The 16,539-nt window shown below is 44.0% G+C and overlaps 2 protein-coding genes across 4 annotated transcripts; one reads left to right on the top strand and one right to left on the bottom strand.

The window, feature by feature from the left end:
- Positions 1-215: 215 nt before the first annotated feature.
- LOC125551908 (histone-lysine N-methyltransferase EZ1-like) lies at positions 216-7,611 on the top strand. 3 transcript variants are annotated; one of them, XM_048715305.1, is made up of 17 exons: positions 216-431; positions 556-663; positions 783-1,117; positions 1,732-1,893; positions 2,655-2,739; positions 2,859-2,996; positions 3,105-3,152; positions 3,229-3,300; positions 3,962-4,611; positions 4,721-4,856; positions 5,532-5,749; positions 6,061-6,192; positions 6,357-6,447; positions 6,530-6,577; positions 6,659-6,787; positions 6,893-6,970; positions 7,100-7,611. In XM_048715305.1, exons 1-17 carry the CDS (start codon positions 375-377, stop codon positions 7,283-7,285), a joined length of 2,673 nt encoding a protein of 890 aa, XP_048571262.1. In that variant the 5' UTR covers positions 216-374; the 3' UTR covers positions 7,286-7,611. The 3 variants fall into 3 exon arrangements, with proteins under 3 accessions (XP_048571262.1, XP_048571263.1, XP_048571264.1); XM_048715306.1 differs by lacking the exon at positions 6,061-6,192; XM_048715307.1 differs by lacking the exons at positions 216-431; positions 556-663 and having other exon boundaries at positions 839-1,117; positions 1,727-1,893.
- Positions 7,612-7,754: 143 nt separating this feature from the next.
- On the bottom strand, positions 7,755-10,544 carry LOC125551910 (protein trichome birefringence-like 6). Its single transcript, XM_048715308.1, has 5 exons — positions 9,327-10,544; positions 8,989-9,181; positions 8,712-8,902; positions 8,314-8,472; positions 7,755-8,198 (listed from the first exon to the last, which is right to left on the bottom strand). Exons 1-5 carry the CDS (start codon positions 10,412-10,414, stop codon positions 7,871-7,873), a joined length of 1,959 nt encoding a protein of 652 aa, XP_048571265.1. The 5' UTR covers positions 10,415-10,544; the 3' UTR covers positions 7,755-7,870.
- Positions 10,545-16,539: the final 5,995 nt, after the last annotated feature.

The raw sequence follows: 16,539 nt of genomic DNA, 5'->3' as shown, positions 1-16,539 counted from the left end.
TCTCTCGCATTTCTTTCTCCGCCATCGCTTCCCTTGCGTTCCACACCGGTGGACGGTGGTCGGTGGTCGGCGGGATCACAGCACAGCGGTGCAGACGGCCACGACCTCCCTTGGACCCTCTAAATCCTTCGCTACCCAACGACGCCCGCCGCCACTTGACGTGAGCCCATCCGGAAGCCCGTGCAGCGAGAGGCCCCCACTGACGCCAGGCCACCTACCTGTCAGACCTTAACCCTCCCGCAAAGAGGATCCTAGCCTGCCTATGCTGCTAGCTATAGTGCAGAGCCGTCGCGTCGACAAGGGTCAGAGAAGGCAGGGCTCCTCGCGTCGAGGAGCAGGAGGAGTGTGGGCCTGCGGCGGCTCGCGCCATCGCCATGGCGTCGTCCTCGTCCAAGGCCTCCGACTCCTCCTCCCACCGGGACGGCCCCAAGGTAGCGTTCGCCGGCCTCCGATTCCCCTAGCCGCCCGGTTCCCCGCCTCGATCTCCCTCCCCAATCTGATCGGTTTCGATCCTTTTCCGTCCCCTTGTTTTTTTTTTTCTTTCGTGCTCCGCAGCGGCCGGATCAGGGGCTCGGCGTGGGCACCTCCTCACTCATGGCGCTCCATGGGAAGCTTACGCAGCTGAAGCGCCAAATCCAACAGGCCCGCCTCGCCTCGATCAAGGTAAAGCAGAGCACCGACCGCATCTACAGAATTCGTTGTGAATTGTGAGTTTTGTTGGGTCACTCAATCTGGTCCGGGGATTGAGCTTTGTACCTGTGTCCTGTTTTGACCTTTGACAGGAGAAGCTGGAGGCAAACAGGAGGGCGCTGCGGAAGCACACCTGCGGCCTGTTCGATGTGGCCGCCCTGGCGGAGGCGGCGTCGAGGGGCTCGGAGAGCAGCAACGTGCTGTCGCAGCTCGCCGCGGAGGGCCAGTCCAGGATCGTTGGCTGGAACCTGGCGAGAGGGTCGGGGGAGAGGGAGGTTGTGCACGTGCAGGAGGAGAACCTGTCGGCCGACGGGACGCTCGTGCTCTCCAGCTCCGGCGACAGCGCACAGTCCATCGTTTTGCAGCTTGTGAAGCTGCTGCTGGTTGATAAGATTCCTCCGTACACCACGTGGATCTTCCTGGACAAGTATAGTGTTGCTACTCTATTTGACCTGTTTGATGACTTAATATTAGGTTGCTCTTCAGTTCTACAGTACTAGTTCATATGCCATATGGAGTTAACTTGAGATTTATGAAAGGATACTTCAATGTGCATGCATTTAGATGAACAACTTAGTCATGAACTCATGATAGAGTTAATTAACTTGAGATATATATGCGTGGATACTCGAATGTGCATGGGTTCAGGCATTTGAACAACTTAGTCATGCAAGCCATAGGTAGAAGTTTTTTTTAGCTTGGGGAGCTGCATAAGAATTTGACAAATCATATATTTAATTACTTGAGCATGACATGTTCAGATAGCGTTATCAAGGATATTGCTCTGGGATGAAGTGGGGAAATTTGAGTTCCTTAATTTAAGAACATATGCAAATCCATAAGCATTCTGTATATCCATGATCATTCCAAGAAATATGACTATCGACATGATTGATGCGTCGTGCTACTTAGCATAAGTTTATTAGCTGAATTTATTCTGAGTAGTTTGATTTTGTTAAATGGCTCATACGTCGGTATAAGGACAATTCTTGCATTCCTTTTGTCTTTGATATTTATTTTTTCTGGAACAACACAGCGCAGAAACCAAAGAATGGCCGATGATCAATCAATTGCTGGTAGGAGGAGAATTTACTATGATTCAGCTGGCAACGAGGCTCTAATCTGCAGTGAAAGTGATGAAGAAATTCCACAACCTGAGGAAGAGAAGCATGTTTTCACTGAAGGAGAAGATCAGCTAATATGGTATAATAATAGAATCTATAATGGCCAATCGAGATGCTTTTTTTATACCTATTAATGTTAAACTTGAAAATGCTTGCTGGCTGGCACAGATTCTAGAAGGACTTAGTAGTAGACTACTCTTTAATACCTTGTTTCATCACCAATTTTGCCATTTTCTCACTTATCATGGTATTGGAGATGCAATGTTGGTCTCTTCACAACCTCAGTGCTACTGAAAACCTCAAGTTCCTTTTTGAAACAAACCACAAGCTTTTTGAACTTCAGTTCTATTTAGTTTACGACTTCACATTTTTTTGTTGGATGCTTTAATATGAATCTACTTATATTATACTTTGTGAACATTTGTGTAACCAAGGCTAAATATTTAATCGACTGCTATTTAGGTGACACTTAGTTAAATAGAGACAAGTTGTCTGTACATGGGTACACTTTCTCGAGGCCAGAATAACCTGTGACAGAAGTGCTCATTTAGTCAAGCAATGTGAATTAAATTGCTTGTGCACATATAAGAATATACCTTTTCAAAGACACAAAACTTTTGTGTTTTCTTGAAAAAAATATTTGAATAAGAATAGGAACTCCTTAATTAGATCTGGTTAACTTAATCATTATTATCCTGCAAAAATAATGACTACTTTGCACAATGTTCCTGTTATGTGCTATCATGGCAATGCCATCCCCATCTCTTTACAATCAACCTTGCAAAAAAAAAAAACTATGTATAACTTGTCTGATTCTGAGTTTCTGACTATCTGCTGCAGGAAAGCTACTCAGGAACGCGGGTTAAGTCAAGAGGATTTAAATGTTATCTGTCAGTTTATTGATGCATCTCCTTCAGAAATCGAGGTGATGTGCCACGAAAAACACAAATTCTTTGTAGCAAGATCTTCATTAAGTGATATCACCACAAATAGCAAATGTCTTTTGACTTACAATTGTTTCTGTTGATTTCATTACAATTCCAGGGTAGATCTGAATTTCTTTTTGAGAAACACGAGAAGCACTCTGAATTTTCTGATAAGATAGAGAGCCAACTTCCTCTTGACAAGACTGTGGATATAGTTTTGGATTCTTTTGATAATCTCTTCTGCCGCAGATGTTTGGTACATTCTACTTCTGGCAATCTACCACTTCTAGTCCTGTTTTTAATGTCGGTTTGTGCAACTATGTTCATCAGGGTGTGATTTATTTGATGATATATGTTCATTCAGGTTTTTGATTGCCGTCTCCATGGCTGCTCTCAAAACTTAGTATTCCCAGTGAGTAACAATTCATTTCATGTTCTAATAAAATTACTTCTCTGTGCTGCTAAGTATTAACTCCTATTCTTGTCAGAGTGAGAAGCAACCCTGTGGGTTTGAGCTCGACGGAAACAAGAGTCCATGTGGTGACCAGTGCTACCTTCGAGTATGCTTCACCTCAGATTTTACAATTATATTCATTGGCATTAACTTATTTTTCTTTAGGTTTTCAGTTAAATCGTACCAGCCCCTGTAGCAAATCTATGAAACTATTTTACTGAACTTCTATTGGTGGGGAACATTGTTAGAGTTTTGGTGCCCGAGGGTTTCCTTGTAGATATTGGAAGAAACGGCACGATCCACTATTCCAAAGATACTAAAAACCTTAATTTTTACAATTCACTCTGTTATGCACATCTGCAAAATTTTGATTTTAAATTCTACTGTGTTATTGAGAACCAAAAAGACAAGTGATAGTTGTATTACATATGAACACTTGAACAGTGAATGGAGCGAATTTATCCTTTAAGTACTTCACAGCACGTTTGGACCTGGCATTGGAATTTTGTAGGCGTGCACATTGTAACATGTTCTGGAGTTTTTTTAGTACTGGATCAAGCACTTCTTCTAAAATGCGAAATGAGAAACACGACCTGTGGATGCCAACGGCAGTGAATTTGACCGATGTTACTTTTTGGCAATCTGCTGATTACTTTTTATACAATATTTGGTCTTTTAATTGCTACTAATAACTTTATAGATCCGTCCTTTCAGTTGAGCATGTTTACTGTGCTCCGAGGCTAATTGTGGTATTAGTTTGTCCACAGAGAAGAGAAGGATTTCAAGACATACCCAAACATGATTATGCTTCTTCTGCAACACATAATATGGAGTCAAGATCCACCTTACACAAAGTTGGTACCGATATGGTATCTGAATCAGAAGATTCAAACCGAGAGGAAGAAATCATTAAATCAAGTATATCTGTTGGAACCAGCAGATCAAAAATATCTTTTGAAAGTGCTGAAAAACATACTACACTGCCTTCTGGGGATGCTTCTGAAACTGAAAATGTATCCACTGATATGCTTCTAAGAAGTTTAGGGAAGCGCAAGGTTTCAAAAGGACCAAGGTCTAGTGATGATTTCCCTTATAAAAAGCCAAGGACGCTTGCTTCAGATATTCCTTTTGCAAGCCATATATTGAATAATCATTCTACTTCGGAGATTGGTGACACAAGACCAGATATCAGAGAATTTGGAGGCAATCAACGAGATGACCCCAATAAGAAAACTTCTAATAAAGATAGTTGCGGTGGAAGCCCAACTAGTACTGCTGAGGATGCAGCAAGAAATACTAATAAAGAATCTTCAGCAAATAATTTGTTCAGTTCCAGCAGGGAGCACCCTCTTTCTCATTGGAGTACCCTAGAGAGGGATTTATATCTGAAGGGAATAGAGATATTTGGGAAAAATAGGTAAATTTACATATATAAGGTGCAATTTCAAGTGTTATCTCCCCCTAGGTTTTGTGGAAACAGACTTCCCTGATTAATTGAACTGTTGCTTTCCTGATTAATTCCACAGCTGTCTAATAGTCAGAAACCTATTATGTGGCCTGAAAACCTGCATGGAAGTGGCTAGCTACATGTACAACAATGGTGCAGCAAACATGAGTAAATCCATTTCGGGCGATTTCACAGAAACTGAACAAAACTACATGGTATGTATTGAATCACGTTGGTAGTCTCCTGCTCTATTTCACTATTTCGTTTGTACTCAGATTAGGAATGTTAAAACAAACTAAATGCTGGCAGTCATATTGTTCTCAATGCAGTCACTGCTGCTGCTGCTGCAGAAAGAATTACGTACTTCAGTTAGTATTTATTGCATGGCATGATGCTCCTGATTTTGAGGTTCTGTTTCTTCCGATGAAGTTAGGTGTTCTTTCAGCACAAAAGTGAAATATCTTAGACATGGTTTGTATAACTGCTGTTCAGCCAGAGTTCATAATATGGTAGATTATCGAAGTCTGAGTGGTTTAGGGGTTACAAATAAGTCATTTTCCCATGAATTAAGGACATACTCTACTGCTCCTGTGGGTTTTCTGTTTTCATTTCGAGGAGCAACATGTGCAATATTATTGAGCAAAAAGGGAGAGATGCAATAAAATCGCTAACTTAGTGACAGAAAGATATGGGAGGAGTGCATGTCTCAGCCTTCCATTAGGAACCACACCTATTACAAGTTACCATCATTAACCAGCCCAGCCTTCACAAATGAAGCAACCAGGATCAGTATTACTGCACATATAAAAGTCAAAACATGCAGAGACTAACTTCATTTTCCACTGGTATTGTTACGCCAGCATCATAATTTTTTGTCCATGGATTTGTAGGAGCAAGGCATGGTTGTGAGAACAAAAGTCTGTCGTCGAAGGGGCAGAACTCGAAAGCACAAATATCCTTCGAAGGCTGCAGGGCATCCAGCCATTAGGAAAAAAGTTGGTGATGGGAAGCAATGTGACAGACAGTATACACCGTGTGGGTGCCAGGAAATGTGCAACAAAAATTGCCCCTGTGTGGAAAATGGGACATGCTGTGAGAAATACTGTGGGTATGTTCCCATTATATCGAGCAAAAATCCGTTACCCACCTTATCTCTTAAGATATTTTATGCATCCACAGTATTTCCTTGAAAAGACAAGAGATATGCATTCTAGAAAAAACATTTAGTATTGGGCGTGTATTGAGTATTTGACGCACAAAGTGAAAGTGATCATAAGACTAATGACATCTACAGTTCTCTTTTATCATCATATTAGTGTAATCAAATGCAAAGAAAAAACTTGACCCTGGGTTCATTAGTGTAAGCAAATGCAAAGAAAGAACTTGACCCTGGCTTCATTTGTTAATTATCATATTTAGGTGTTCAAAAAGCTGCAAAAACAGATTTAGAGGCTGTCATTGTGCAAAAAGTCAGTGCAGAAGCAGGCAATGCCCATGTTTTGCTGCCAGTCGAGAATGTGATCCGGATGTTTGCAGAAACTGCTGGGTGAGGTAATCAGCACTTATAAAATAAGATCTCCTTGTAGATGTTGACATAACTGTTTGATAGGGTTAAATGATTTGTTTTTAGCTACGTATCATGCACATGTTTAGCTTTATTCAGATTTATGGCGTGTTTTAGTTTGCCAAACTTCACATATGTTCATTCTCTTCAGCTGTGGAGATGGTTCACTAGGCGAGCCACCAGAAAGAGGTGATGGTTACCAGTGCGGAAACATGAAGCTCCTCCTAAAACAACAACAAAGGGTGATAACATACTCCTGTAGTTTTGTCCTCTTGACATCATTGTACGCTACCTGTTTCATGCTAATTGTTGATCATAATTCAGATTTTGCTTGGAAAATCGGACGTTGCAGGATGGGGTGCGTTCATTAAGGTCAGATCACAGAAGCTTGTTTGAGTGTGATAGCTTTCCCTTTCTTCTTTTGGCTAATTTTATTTTTTCTTGCAACACCAGAACCCTGTGCATAAGAATGACTATCTTGGAGAGTACACTGGTGAATTGATTTCTCACAAAGAAGCAGACAAACGCGGCAAAATTTATGACCGGGCAAACTCTTCATTCCTCTTTGATTTAAATGATCAGGTATCCCTGCATCACATGCCGTGCATCTGCATACAGTCATATTGAAAAAATAACAGATGGTTGAAATCAAAGTGGTAACCTTTAATTTGATTGATTGCTTCACAGTTTGTATTGGATGCATATCGGAAGGGGGATAAATTGAAGTTCGCAAATCACTCCTCCAGTCCCAACTGCTATGCAAAGGTAAGCATTGTTGTAAGACAATGTCGCTTCATGCTTTGTCTTCACCGTAATCTATTGTAATTTGTAATACAATGCAGCTTCATGCTTTGTCTTCACCGTAATCTCATTTCATCTTACGATCCTATCCAGGTGATGATGGTGGCCGGTGACCATCGGGTTGGTATCTATGCAAGGGAGCATATTGAAGCTAGTGCCGAACTCTTCTATGATTACCGGTATGGACCGGACCAAGCCCCAGCCTGGGCTAGGAGACCAGAAGGAGCAAAGAAGGATGAAGCGTCTGGTTCTCATCGTCGAGCACACAAAGTTGCTTGATAGCTGAAGAGCAGCTCTGATGATATAGGCTGCTGTAAACTATTGCCATACTTCACCAAACGTCTATCCCAGTTCATTATACAAGGGAGACCGATTGTTGGCCTGATAAAAAGAATGTGTATTCCTTACGAAATAAAGTCCCAAGTACCAAGCTTGTGGATGACTGACAAATAAGCTTTTATTGATAGTCTGAACGATAACATAATTGTGTGTGAACATGCTTGCCTGTACTCTTGAGAACTTATACATGGTTTTCAAACTGGAGTTGCCTGAACATCTACATGTTGAGGTGGACCAAGATGGCAATAAAAATTTATGCTATACAAGTCTTATCTTTTGGTAGGGAAGGAAAAGATGAATTTTATTCGCGACTTAAACTCTCTTAGTTGTATTGTGCAAAATGTTGGCAAATGTTTCAGAATCCATATCACAACTTGCTTGACACATTACCAGCTGGGAAGAGATGAAATAGAAGGAAAAAACAATCATAAAATTTATATCCAGAGAGAAAATATATACTCCAATAATTGCTGTACACAATATTAGCTGGGACAAGAGGACATTTTAAAGATGGAAAGCCAGTCACTAACTTGTAAAACCGTTCTCGTGTGAGGATACTAAATGGTAGAACAGCAGCTCATTCCATGTATCAGGCACTCCAGGAAGGCACCAGTGGCTGCAATCCTGGGTGCTGGATGCTGTTAAATCTCCTGCCTTACTCCCATACACAGAGGGGTGGCCATCTATCCTGAGACCAGATAGATTGGTAATGTTCAGAACTGTTACAGGAGTCTTCATTTGCTTCGCCACTTGTTCCAACATCGCATTTCTCTCGGGCACCGGCCTTGCCCGAGTGTCATTAAGAGGCATTGTGCTCTCTCTGCAGTGCCCCCCGGAATTCCACTCCCCGCCGCTGAAACCAGTGGTAAGTTGTTATTGCTGACCATGTTTTGCTTATTGGGGATTGCAGCAAAAAAATCGAAGTTGCCCGTATTGGAATTGAAAAGCTCAGATCAGAGGGAGCAAACCTGAAGTGTGATGGGGATGAGCTTCGGAAGAACACTTGCGTTTTCCGTGGATCAATGTAACGGTCGACCCATGATGCCCATGTGGTTAGTGCTCGATGGAAAGCTGTGGAGGCATCGAGGTGGGGATGGACAGTATCCCCTTCTTGATAATAATTCAATCTGCAAGCAAATGCAATATTTAGATCCCATAAATTATGTTGGTTTGCGCCCCTTCGCAGAAACATGCTACTCTTAGAGCATTTACTCTGCAAGTCCTAAGATTTGCAAGAATCGAAACATAGACAGTGGCAGCTCATTTACAAATCTAAATTATCGTAACCAGATAAAATGCCTGTCATGCAAACTAACTAAAATGTAAAAACAGTGGTTAATTCTTTTCTGAGCTCATCAGCACTCACCCAGCTTTTGTTTTATGATGAGACCACCAATGGGCAGTATTAAACACAAGCACATTCGCCCCCTTCCATCTTGACGAGCTCCGGTCGATGGTATCAATCCGCAGTGTCCTTGCATGCTTTTGGCCGATTCTCGACTTGCCTTCATGCACCAAGAAATGGGTGACATGGTACTCCACAGTGCAGTTGTAGTCCTGCAGAAACCATGCCCATATGATGCCTACACAGTACCTTAGACACTGAATGGACTACTTCCACATAAGATTCATGACATACGAACCAGGAACTTGAAATTGTAATCCCCTCTCTCCTTGGTAATCTTGCGGCCACGGGTTTCATGAATCCTTGCAGGGTCTGACACTGCTTCTCTCAGCAAGCACATCATGGACTCCCATTGATTCCTGTTAAGGGAGTCCCCTGCGAACACTAGCCGCTTTCCGCGCAGCATCTCGAGCATTTTCCTAGCATCAAACCTGAATTTTAACAGCAAGCAAAGTTAGCAGATGCCAAATTGCTCATATACCAAGCTTAAGTCAGTAAATGCAAAAATTTCAAACGCAAAGTCTTGCATCCATGAAACTGGGGAAATATAATAATAATTGTATAATAATGCAGCACCTAGGGATATTGCAATGCCTTGGCTGCCACCTCCACTTGGTATACTTTTGTTCCGTTCTTCCATTTGCTTCACAGCTGAACCCTTGGTCTACGAATGGGCACGAATTGCTTGCGTAGAGTGGGTAGCTCTCATCGAACACCCAGCTCCCGTCGTAAACATCGCACTGCGCTATGCTGCTTCTCGCCAAATCCAGTTTTCTCTGAACCGCTTCCTGAATCACATTAGCATCCTGCTTAGTATTTGGATTGGCTGGAGCTTCTCCTGAGTTGTTCTTTGCTGAACGGTTTGAGATTTCCCACTGGCCCGCCTGTTGCGAAGCATAAGACCCTTGTGCAGAGGAATCGCCCTTTTCTCCGGCATGGCCACCGTGCAGGGATTCGCCTTTTGTCCCCGCTACGGGAACTGAACCTGAAGCTTCCGTGGAGAAATTGACAGCTTGCGCAGGCTTTGCTCTATCGGATTTCTCAACTGACGCAGCTGCCCCATGGCCGTGGGAGGCAGAAGCATTGCCTACATTTGACCTCCTTGCCGAGACGGCATCAGCTTTCTTGCCTTCGGTGGAGTTGGGTTTCACCGGAACCGAATCTTTCGCCAGCTTCTCGCTGTCTCCACCTGGTCGAACACCTCCTTTCTCCTCCACTGTCGAATCCAAACCTCGGAGAGAATAGCCTCCCGCTTCCGCAACCTCGGGCATCTCCGAAACCGCATCACCCGCGGGGGTTTCAAAAATCCCACCTCCAGGACCGGCTTCATCAGCCTTCATTGCCGAGCCCACGGGCAAACCACCAGCACGCCCGTGGCGGTCTCCCTCCACAGCCGAATCTTCCCCCAAGGCCCCGCCTCCGCCCCCAATAAACACCTCCGCTCCTGCACCACCACCGCCGCCGCGAACCGGCGGGACCGCGGTGGCGGAGCCGTTGGCGCCGATGGAGGCGGCGAAGGGGAGGTGGATGGGGCGGCCGAAGCGGAGGGCGAAGAGGGAGAAGAGGAAGGAGAAGAGGAGGGAGGAGGAAGCGAAGGAGATGAGGAGGAGGCTCTTGGGGCTCGCGGGGCGGCTGGGGGAGGAACCACCCCTCTGCCTCTCCATTGCCAAGAGAGAGGTTGTCGGCGAGGTCGGAGCGTGTGGCAGACTGGTAATAAAGGCGGCGGTGGCGACCCGGGAAGAAGGCAAAAACACAAGGACGGGGCCGCTGCAACGGAAACGGAACGGGGACTTCGGGCGTTGTGGAGTAAGTGGAGTGACTTTTGTCTGTGCACCTGCTGCTGCCGACAGCTGTTTTTATTCTCTTTTCTTTCGGTATATGTGAAGAACAAGAACAGAGGCAAGTACTCCTACTCTAGCCTTTCGTTGATCATTTGATCAGCTCCGGCTCCACTACCATATATATATATATAGATATATATATATATATAGCGAAAGAACCTTTCTAATCTCGAGCTCAAATGCTCCTCCTATGAACAGTAAATCAGAAAAAAATCAAGCAATTTTGATTTTTTTGGCAAACTTTAAGAAAAATTGCAAATGCATGCAAAATGCCTGTGAAAGTAACACCTTGCACCGATGTGATTTCATGATTAATTTTTGCTTGTACTACAAACATCCCTTAAAGTTTGCCACAACAAAATTATGTATTTTTTTAATTTACAGTTCATCCAGGGGCAATTGAGATCGAGATAAGAAACTCCACTTCCAATTGCTAACCTTCACTGAGTGGGGCGTTTTGGTCACCGAGCTCCATGGAACCTGAATTTTTTAAAAATTTAAATTTAAACTTTCTCGTTAGGTGATAATTTCTATTCTTTTAGCTATTTATATTTAATAAATAATTATTTGAGCAAAAACAGTAGGGAAAAATCCCTACTGTGACTCTTTTTCATTAATAGGGTGGGGTCATATACTATGGATTTACAAGAGTTGGCTATGCCAGAGTTACATTCACAAGTAATCTAAGTTTGCATCCCTTCCTTCAAATTAGGTCTTGCCTTCTTTATGATAAGCTCAAAATGAACTTTGACGCAACATATACAATACTCCAAGCTCTTGGATTTATGATCAAATATAATGCTATTTATGTGCTTCCATAAGCTCCAAAATATAACAATCATGCACTCTTTGAATGGTGGTATGTTTGCTCTCTCCTTTGCTTCCACCAGCATATTGTTTGTTCAGATCAGTATTCCATTCAATACCTAGGGCCAGCCAAAAATGTTGACCGAAGTCATAGGAAAAGAACGGGTGCATAAGGTGTTCATTTGGTTCATCATTACATAGAACACATTTGACGGGTTCCAAATAGAAATTCTTTATGTCCAATAGGTCCCTAGTGTTTAACCTGTCAAGCAGCAATAGCCAGAAGAATAATTTTTGTTTTGCCAAGCAGCAAGACTTCTAAATCCACTAAAATGGCTTGGGGCATCAGGAGGGTCACTAATCAATTCAATATATATTATGTTTGTAGAGTATTTAGTTGAAGACCATTTGAATTGCCATGTGTCACTGTTGTGGGTTTTAACTTGTACTGCTAGCATATCCATCAGAGTAATAATTTGTTGCACTGCAATGGCAGACATGGGTGTACGGAACATCCCATAAAAATCATTGTTGGCCTATATACGAGCGGAGGCAAAAGTAATGTTTTCATCTTTAGCAAATGAGGATAGCTCGTGAACTTACTAAGAGTACCTCATCATCCCATTTATCATACCATAGTTTGATAGTATCGCCACATGCCACTTTATAAACAATCATGTCTTTGAAATCATTCAGAATAGAGCAGTAGCCCCTCCACCAGAATGAACCCACTTTGGTGTGGAAGCTGGGTACTTCGCCATTTCTGTAATATGTATTCCATATCATCTGCGTCCATGGCATATCTTGATGATTGAAGAATTTGTATAAGTATTTCATTAATTGGGCTCTATATTTAGTTCTAAGGTCCAATACACCAAATCCACCAGCCTTTTTGGGCATACATACCTTATCTCATTTCACCAGGCATTTACCATGCTTGTTAATTCCATTTCCAGACCATAAGAAGCACCTTCCAGAATATTCAAAATGATCTAGAATGCTAAATGGTACTCTGATGTAGCACATAGCAAATATGGGTAGTGCAAAAACCACATCTTTAAGATGAACTAATCTGCCAACATCTGACATCATAGAAGCAATACTAGATAGTCTTTTATCTAACATGGATACCATAGGCATCAAATCATCCACCCTAGGTGTAACACCCCATGTGTAACCTGCCATATTTGTATTCCAACTCTTGCCATTTTCGGCACTAAGTTATGATATTTTCTCGTTGTCGGGTTTTTGTCTCCGTGTTGCTTTTGTCTTTGTCATGCATCTCATATCATGTCATCATGTGCATCGCATTTGCATACGTGTTCGTCTCTTGCATCTGAGTATTTCCCCCGTTGTCCGTTTTGCATTCCAGCGCTCCTATGTCCTCCGGTGTCCCCTTTTACCTCTATTCGTGTGCGGGTGTTAAACGTTCTCGGATTGGACCGAGACTAGCAAGCGGCCTTGGTTTACTACCAGCAGACCGCCTGTCAAGTTTCGTGCCATTTGGATTTCGTTTGATACTCCAACGGTTAACCGAGGAGCCGAGAAGGCCCCGTGTGTGTTGCAGCCCAACACCTCTCCAAAGTGGCCCAAACCCCACCTAAACCCCTTCCATCATCTAGGTCGTTCGATCACGATCGCGTGGCCGAAAACCGTGCTCAATTTGGAGTCTCCTAGCTCCCTCTACCTATATATATGTCCTCTCCCCCGAAATTCGCGGATGAAACCCTAAAATCCTTCCCCTCGCGCCGCCGGACGTGTCCACCGCCTCTAGCCACGTTGCCCTGGCCAATAGCATTGCGCCACGTCAGAGCCGCCGTCGCCCGCACCCAACCGGAGCGCGCCACGTCAGCGGGGCTGCCCCACTTCTCGCCGCGCACCACCGTGCGGGCCCGCCGGGGCCCAACCGCGGCCCTCCCGGCCCGGCACCGCCGCCCGACGCCGCCCGCATCGCGCGCCGCCCGCCCCGCCGCACTGCGCAGCTCGCCGGCCCCGCCGCCTCCACTGCGCGCCCTGCCGCCGCCGCCGTCGACCTCCTCGCCCGGTCGCCGCCCCGCCGTCGACCTCCGACGCCGCGCCGCCTTCGCCGCTTGTCGCCTCGCCGCGGGAGCCGCCGCCCCCGCCGTCCGATGCCTCCTCGTCGCCGGCGCACCTCGGATCCGACCGGATCCGCCTTCTCCGGCTCCCCCTCGCCTTCCCCTCGCCGGAACAAGCTCGTTGCCTCGCCGGAGCTCCTCGGTTCGCGCACCCGCGAGGAACCCTAGATCTGGAGAGGTTGATTTTTTCCCCAAGTCCCAGATAATTTTAGCGTTTTCTTCGCATCATAACTCTACACCCGTGGCTCCGTTTTGGACGTGTAGCATATCAAATTGTTCGTCTCGACGAGTACTTCATTTCATTCCATTGCACCATGTTCATTTGAGTTCATCTTGATGCCCTAAATGCTGTTGCAAGAGTGCTAGTTTATATTAGTTTCAGATTCTTATCAGAGTTTGTACATTTGTCATTTTTGCCATATTTAATGTGTGCCTCCTATGAACTTGAGCCCTACGTGTGTTTTGAAGTATGCCATGCCATCTTTACAGGGGTGTATGCCATGTATTTTTGTGATCTCTGTGGTGACTAGCACAAGCATGCAAAGTAGCTCTCGTAATGTTGCTGATTTCAGGGACTTAGAAATCTTCTAAGTCTTTTCCTTGATTATATTTTTTCCCATGTATTCATGTTGCTACAGAGTGATCCATGCCTCTTTTGAGCATGATCAGTAAGGATGTTTTGTAGATATTGTTGTGCTCTATCCATCCATGTCTTTGTTTGCAATTATGGAGCACCCTAGCTTGACTCAATCGAGCTCTACTTTTGCTATAAAAATGTTCCTGGCAGAATGTTTACGTGTTAAGCATTTTTGCCGAGGTTGTTGTAGTTGATCCATGCATGCTTTGAGGTTGTTCTTGCCATGTTTAGCTTCTATACCATGTCTACTTGATGGGTGTATGCTTAGTTTGTCATGCAATGCCTTGTGGTGAGTGCATCGAGCTCGTAAACATACCTACTTAATATCTGTTTTGCCATGCTCCAGTTTTCTACTAAGTCTGAATCTGTTAACGAAAGTTGCTATGTTCACATGGATGTCATTGTATTTTCTGATATCTTTTGGCTTATGGTCAGTAAGGGACTTTTGTTGTATGCTTTGAGTAGCTTCATGCCATGCCTTGCTTTGCCATGATATGTTGCTGTAGTATATTGTTATCTTGCTCTAAACATTGCTCCCTGATGTTAAATTCCTGACATGTTGTTATTTTCACTAAGTCTATAACCTGATATCTTTTGCACTTTTGCCATGCTTGTTTGAACCTGCTATTGAGTGAATTAGCCGTAGCTCAGTGTTCATCTTTTGTCAAGCATCTTGAGTGGACCCCTACCATGTATTTTGTTGCTATGTTAGAGTGCAGTAGCTTGTTATTGATGCATTTAGATGGCCTCGTGCTGTTAATCGCAGATCTGTGCCATATTTGTTTTGCTTGTCATTTGCAAACCGTGCATCCGATTCCGGTGATCTTTATATCGATTTCGACCGAAATCAACTCATCTTTCCAGTGGCACTCTTGGTTTTCCAAGTTGAGGCCAGGTTCAATCTTTCTTTTCCGAAACATGCATATGCATCGCATAACACATCCCGCATATCATGCCATGTTTTGCATCATGTTGCTTGTGCATTGCACCGTGGTTGATTGTGTCTCCCTTTGCTTGTGTTCTTGCTTTGGGTAGAGTCGAGAGACGAGTACATGATCGAGGAACCCGTTGAGTACGCTTACGAGGATCAAGCTAACGTCAACTCGGAGAACTTTGCAGGCAAGATGACTATAGCCTCGAAATCACTTCTATCTTTGCTTGCTAGTTGCTCGCTCTATTTCTATGCCTATGCTACGATACCTACCACCATGCTTTATCATGCCTCCCATATTGCCATGTCAAACCTCTAACCCACCTTGTCCTAGCAAACCGTTGTTTGGCTATGTTACCGCTTTGCTCAGCCCCTCTTATAGCGTTGCTAGTTGCAGGTGAAGATTGGAGTTTGTTCCTTGTTGGAACATGTTTATTGTTGGGATATCATTATTATATCTTGTCTACTTTAATGCATCTATATACTTGGTAAAGGGTGGAAGGCTCGGCCTTATGCCTGGTGTTTTGTTCCACTCTTGCCGCCCTAGTTTCCGTCATACCGGTGTTATGTTCCTTGATTTTGCGTTCCTTACATGGTTGGGTTATAATGGGAACCCCTTGACAGTTCGCCTTGAATAAAACTCCTCCAGCAATGCCCAACCTTGGTTTTACCATTTGCCACCTAGCCTTTTTCCCTTGGGTTTCGCGGACTCAAGGGTCATCTTTATTTTAACCCCCCGGGCCAGTGCTTCTCTAAGTGTTGGTCCAACCTGAGCGATGTCCGGCGACCCCTGGGCAACCAGGGTCTATGCCAACCCGACATCTGGCTCATCCGATGTGCCCTGAGAACGAGATATGTGCAGCTCCTATTGGGATTTGTCGACACATTCGGGCGGCTTTGCTGGTTTAGTTTTACCATTGTCGAGATGTCTTGTAACCGGGATTCCGAGTCTGATCGGATCATCTTGGGAGAAGGAATTGAAGGAAATATGCCCTAGAGGCAATAATAAAGTTATTATTTATTTCCTTATATCATGATAAAAGTTTATTATTCATGCTAGAATTGTATTAACCGGAAACATAATACATGTGTGAATACATAGACAAACAGAGTGTCACTAGTATGCCTCTACTTGACTAGCTCGTTAATCAAAGATGGTTATGTTTCCTAACCATGGACAAAGAGTTGTCATTTGATTAACGGGATCACATCATTAGTTGAATGATCTGATTGACATGACCCATTCCATTAGCTTAGCACCCGATCGTTTAGTATGTTGCTATTGCTTTCTTCATGACTTATACATGTTCCTATGACTATGAGATTATGCAACTCCCGTTTGCCGGAGGAACACTTTGCGTGCTACCAAACGTCACAACGTAACTGGGTGATTATAAAGGTGCTCTACAGGTGTCTCCAAAGGTACATGCTGGGTTGGCGTATTTCGAGATTAGGATTTGTCACTCCGATTGTCGGA

Source organism: Triticum urartu, chromosome 4 (genome assembly GCF_003073215.2).
Source record: "Triticum urartu cultivar G1812 chromosome 4, Tu2.1, whole genome shotgun sequence".
NCBI classification, from domain to species: domain Eukaryota; kingdom Viridiplantae; phylum Streptophyta; class Magnoliopsida; order Poales; family Poaceae; genus Triticum; species Triticum urartu.
Note: the sequence above shows the minus strand (reverse complement) of the source record. Positions and strands in the feature narration are given on the sequence as shown.